The sequence below is a fragment of the Lithobates pipiens genome, unplaced genomic scaffold, assembly GCF_037356315.1.
Source record: "Lithobates pipiens isolate NorthernLeopardFrog02 unplaced genomic scaffold, aLitPip1_a1.2 Scaffold_3, whole genome shotgun sequence".
In the NCBI taxonomy this organism is placed as follows: domain Eukaryota; kingdom Metazoa; phylum Chordata; class Amphibia; order Anura; family Ranidae; genus Lithobates; species Lithobates pipiens.
The window spans coordinates 284153193-284159192 of record NW_027507790.1 but is presented as its reverse complement, the minus strand read 5'-3'; the positions used below and the strand labels follow the sequence as shown (position 1 = coordinate 284159192).

At 44.3% G+C, this 6000-nt stretch overlaps 1 protein-coding gene across 3 annotated transcripts in view; it reads left to right on the top strand.

Annotated features, from left to right (window-relative positions):
• Positions 1-651: 651 nt before the first annotated feature.
• The window catches only part of LOC143941206 (GRIP1-associated protein 1-like), a 115878-nt gene continuing 110529 nt past the window's right edge, over positions 652-6000 (top strand). For all 3 annotated transcript variants that reach the window (XM_077463243.1, XM_077463244.1, XM_077463242.1), the window contains exon 1: positions 652-799. In XM_077463243.1, coding sequence (XP_077319369.1) covers positions 758-799 — 42 coding nt within the window. In that variant the 5' untranslated portion in view covers positions 652-757. The remainder of the gene's footprint in view (positions 800-6000) is intronic.

The window sequence follows — 6000 nt, the reverse complement described above, 5'->3', positions numbered from 1 at the left end:
AGAGGAAGTAAACCCATCAGGTTTTACTTCCTCTTTAAATGTAGCAAGACATACCTGCTTCTACAGAAACAACAATTTGATTATCATTAAAATTTGGCTTGTAAATCTAAATTGTAAATCATACCTTCTGGGGTTCTAGTAAACACGTCTGCTCTCAATACCCTGAGAATGCTTCCTTTATAGGGCTCTTCACAGTATGACGTCACCGTTCTAACGGCCAAACACCACTTTCTTTTTTTTCTCAAAAAAACTTTATTGAACAAGACATCTTTCACACACTAACAGACAATCAGCAATCAGTCTTTTTTTTTTATGTTTATTATTTATTATTTTTTAATAATATATGGCTATTATTTGGTTCTAAGAGATTGACCGTAATGAGAACATATATTGGCATTTGATAACCCATATATATTGTATAAAATGTACAATACAATTATTGTGAATAATAGGTGGGCTGATTCATTTATTAAGGCTGTGATAAAACAATAATTGTTATTAAAAACAAATAGATGAAATTTGATATCACTACAGCAATTGTACATGGTTGATTTGACAGAGATAGATGAACACCGTGCAGTAATTGATATGGCCACCAGATGGCGAACACTGCCCTCCTTGCCTTTCTATCTTACCGACCCTAACATTGTTTATACAACGGAGTTCCTGTTTGTTCCTGACTTCCTCTCTATGGTAGGATGTGAAGGATAGCATTGAGCGGAGCGGTGGGGGTGCGGTGCCGGTGTCAGGCAGGAATATGGCGCAGGCTCTGTCAGAGGATGAGTTCCAGAGGATGCAGGTAAGGGGAGCCGCAGCTATTGGGTGACGTCACTCCCAGCAGTCTATGTGACGTCATTGTGTGCCTGCAGACTGAGGTTGGAGAATGTAAACAACATCTTGTGTCTGTCACCCCCTTCCTGATAAAAGAGAGGCGAGGAGAGCTGTGCTGTCATCAGCCATTGCACTGCTGATGTCATTTGTCTCTGTACTAGTGATGTCATATGTGATATCCCACCCAACACTGGTCATGTCACTGCACCTGTTATGTGTCATTGTCCTAGTGATGTCACTGCTCCCAGTAATAATCATGTCATGTGTCACTGCAAAATAGAAATTTGGTTTACTGATTGTACCCGGCGCTGAGGATGTCGCGCGTGCCGGCTCCCAGCGCTGAGGATGTCGCGCGTGCCGGCTCCCAGCGCTGAGGATGTCGCGCGTGCCGGCTCCCAGCGCTGAGGATGTCGCGCGTGCCGGCTCCCAGCGCTGAGGATGTCGCGCGTGCCGGCTCCCAGCGCTGAGGATGTCGCGCGTGCCGGCTCCCAGCGCTGAGGATGTCGCGCGTGCCGGCTCCCAGCGCTGAGGATGTCGCGCGTGCTGCTGCTCCCAGCAGTAATGACAAGTGCTGCTGCTCCCAGCAGTAATGACAAGTGCTGCTGCTCCCAGCAGTAATGACAAGTGCTGCTGCTCCCAGCAGTAATGACAAGTGCTGCTGCTCCCAGCAGTAATGACAAGTGCTGCTGCTCCCAGCAGTAATGAAGTCACAGGTTGCTGTTCCCTTTTAATAAAGATGTGTTGCTCTTCCCAGTAATAATGATGTCACTGTCCCGTCATTGGTTGTCACACATCTCTGCACTGGTTTAATGTAAGTCCTGGTGGACTTGGTATGACTTCTCCTTTCTCACACGTTGCTGAGTACCGGAGATGTAGTGTAAATCTTCTGGCTGGCAGTGATGGTACACAGTGTGGTGATGTGATTGATGTCACTGTGATGGGTGACAGTTTTATGCCTTGGAATCATACAGTGCAGTCAGTGCTTTGTGTTTTCTATCTCTCTAGCTGGCATCACCAGTGCCTTTTTATTTTAGGGTAGCTGACAGCTTGACACTGATAGGACAGAACCCAAATCAATCAAGGAGGGTACAGCTGTCAGATGTGGGTACACCTGAAGGTTCATCTCTAGTAATGACTTCTATCTGGAAGTCATTATAAGCTGGATCCGGCTTCTCCATGGCACAGGAGCTGTTGGCATCACCGATGATCGGCAGATGTCACTGAATTGACAGGTTGCCCCCTCTGTACAGCAGATCTCCACCTTCACTGAATCTACTTCTCTTTGCATTGGTAAGAAAGGTCTCTGTAAATTCAATCATTTCTTAGACATGTTCTTAGTGAACACAATGTATAGGGATATTGACAATAGTAGTATATGAACACACGTAGGCTGAGCTGGATGGATCCGTGTCTTTTTCAATCTTGCCAATGATGTCACTGAATTTAAAGGAAGGCAGTTATCCTTTCAGTGAACTGTCATTTGCTTGGGTTATAGCTGGTCTTGTGTGCAGCACCGTGGTCACTTTAGAGCCAAATCATGGCCAAGATGGCGCCGTCCTCAGCTGTAAAGAATGGAAGGGTTTAGTTCCACTTTTAATTTTTGGCAATTGAGCTTTTTGGATGCTGTAATTATTTTGTAGAGATATTTGTTATATCAGAACTCCAGCCGAAAGTAAGTTAAAAATGGAGAGCCCACTAAAAGATAAAATAAAACCCAGCTTTTATTACAGTATTCACCTTCAGTTCACTACTTTTTAACCTTCAAAGCATTTTTCTGCCACTAGATATCTTCAGTCTGATCAGCATCATTCACCCCACTTCCTGTAAGCCCAGGGTGACTTGGACCTGCCTCAGCCTATGATTGGGTCATAAAAGGAGAAGCAGCACAGTGATGAGCTCATCTCCCTTTCACTTTGCTTTATCCTCCTATCAGCATGCTTAGGGTCAGCACATGACCTGATTAGCTATTTGTACTGCTTCTTCGTCTTACTCCAGCCCTGCTGTACAGAGAGTGCAAGAGGTTGATATAAGGCTAGATATATTACTTACAATGTTTGCATTTATAACCCATCTATGGAAACGACACAAATATACCCTAGCAGTGGGGTCCACTAGCACTGCAGGGTTAAATACGTGTAAATTCTATGGGTAGAGGAATAAGGGTTAATACGTTGTTTATTCTTTGCACTCTCATCCTATTGCTGATGCCCTGAGCGGTCCCTTGCTTTCCTCTCATACAATGCAGAACTGTTGGCTCTGTATTGTACTTGATGATGTCAGTATGTGATGGATGGAATGTCTTAAAGTGGTTGTAAAGTCTAAACGTTTTTTTACCTTAATGCATTCCTTGCCTTTGGGGGTGCCAGTCAAAATCAGTGAGCCAATGAGGAGAGAGAGGGGGGCGGGGTCAAGCCGAAGTTCCTTGTCTGAATAGACACACGGAGCTGCGGATCAGCTCGGTGCCCCCATAGCAAGCAGCTTGCTTTGGTGACACTCGGCAGGAGGGAGGGTCCAGATGCGCCGGCAAGGGACCCAAGAAGAGGAGGATCGGGGGTCACACTGTGCAATTGCACAGAGCAGGTAAATATAACATGTTTGTTGTTTTTAAACAAACAAAAAGGAGACTTTAGTATCATTTAAAGCAGAGTTCCACCCAGAAATGGAACTTCCTCGGATCGGATTCCTTCCCTCCTCTGGTGTCACATTTGGCACCTTTCATGGGGGGGAGGGGCAGCAGATACTTGTGAAATCCAGTTATCTGCTCCCACTTCTGAGGAAATATCACTGCAATCTTGTGCGGTGAACTACGCAATGTCCGCCCCCCCGCTGCCTTCTGGGAGACACACAGGTCCCAGAAGACAGCAGGGACCATTCAGAAAGAGCAGAGTGACTTGCACATGCCCAGTAGGAAACAGGCTGTGAAGCCGCAAGGCTTTCCTTCCTCTTTCCCTTAGTAAGGATGCCGGCGCCTGCACTCGGATCCGAGGAACGGGTCGGCTTCGGGTGCTGACGTTACACGCTCCCAGGACAGGTAAGTGTACATATATTAAAAGTCAGCAGCTGCAGGATTTGTAGCTGCTGACTTGTCATTTTTTTTTATACAGGCTGAACTTCACTTTGAACTGAACATGCAGATAAGCTGGAGGGGTCACTGAGCTGGGGATATATCAGATCTATAGAGGTTTGGGAAGTCAAATAATTGTGTCCCTGTATTACAAATCTGTAACCATAATGGCTCCAGTGTGTGCCGGTATTTTTCTCCAGTTTAATATTAACAGAGTATTCCTGTTATACATGTTACACACAGCCCCGGCCAAATGTTTTGTTTTTATAAAGTTTGGGAAGGAGATTTAGGGCCACAGTCGTTGTGTTTCACTTCCCTGTTGCCCATCCCTCTTCCTTTTTTTTTATTTTTTTTTATATGGTTGATGTAAAGCAGGGGTCTCCAAACTGCGGCCCGAGGGCCAGATGCGCCCTTTTCTAGCCTTTATCAGGCCCTTGGGGCACTATTCCTCCCACTGACACAAAGAATGGGTCACTATTTCCTCCACCGATACCAATGATGGGATACTATTCTTCCTATTAATAGGCACACTACTCCTATTGACCACCAACCCTGAGGCCATATTTATTCTCACTCATGCCAAGCCCGTGACATTTTCTGCCCCTGCTGGCTACAATCCGGCCCTCCTACAGTCTCAAGGACAATAAACTGGCCCTTAGAAAAGTTTGAAGACCCCTGATGTAAAGGAAGTAGATGTTTGATGTCACAGCGATGGTCAGGGGAGCTGAATGACAGCTTAGCCTCATCTCATCCATTTTGTTCTGCCCTCATATCAAGCAGACATGATGGAGACTATCGTGTTTAAGAGGCCTTAAACATGATACTTTCAAAATATAGTAAACCTTAATTTTATCACTTCAATTCTGGGCACTTTTCCGCCCTTCCTGCCTAGACCAATTGTCAGCTTTTAGCGCTGCCACACTTTGAAGGACAATTGCACGGTCATGCAACACTGTACCCAAATTAATTTTTTATCATTTTGTTCACACAAATGGAGCTTTCTTTTGGTGGTATTTAAAGTGGGGTACCCCCTAAAAAAAAAATTTAAAGTCAGCAGCTACAAATACTGCAGCTGCTGGCTTTTAATAATCGGACACTTACCTGCCCCAGGGTCCAGCGATGCGGGGGAACGAAGCCCCCCCCTCGCTCCCCGCTCCGCTCGCGGCGCCGTCATGCATACTGTGGGCACCCGGCTGTGGCTTCACAGCCGGGCACCCACTGCGCATGCGCGAGCGGCGCAGGGCGCCGTGATACGCCGTACAGTCACCTGGGACACGTGACAGGTCCCAGGTGAATGTGCGGCGCGAGGGGAAGTGATGTCACCAGCCCGGGCAATGAAGAAGGCAGACTACGAGGGACCCCCTAGCAACCGGTATTTAGAGGTGAGTAAAATTTTTTTTTTTTGCCAATTATTTTTTTTTGATTTTTTTTTAAGAATTTTAAGTAGTTTTATTTTTTGGGGGGCAACACCACTTTAATCACTGCTGGGTTTTTCATTTTTTGCTAAATGAATAAAAAAAGACCTAAAATTAAAAAAAAAAATCTTTTGTTTCTGTTATAAAATTTTGCAAATAAATAAATAATCTTTCTTCATAAATTTATGGCCAAAATATATTCTGCTACATTTCTTTGGTGAAAAATAACCCAATCAGTGTTTATTAAATTTAGTCTGTAGGAAAGTTAGAGTCCACAAACTATGATATATATATATAGATCAATCCTGATGTACTGTCGGCCATCTCATTTCTTGAGGCCCGAAAATGTCAGGCCAGTGCAAATATCCCCCAAATGACCCCTTTTTGATATGTAGACAGTCCAAGGTACTTAGTAGGGGGCATGGCAAGTTTTTTTTTTTGGAAATGTATTTATTTTTTTACATACTATCACCAGTACAGTATCATCATAGCATCGTAGCATCACTGGTGTGGTGGTGATCAGGGACACTGACTGGATGACTGTACAAAAAAAAGTAATAATAATTTTTTTGCAATTCTTTTTATTTTAAGATTTATTTTTTTACCCACTTTGACCACAGCAATATAATGTTAACATAGTAAACACTTAAAAGAGAAGTATGAGATTACAAAAAAACAAACATACATACT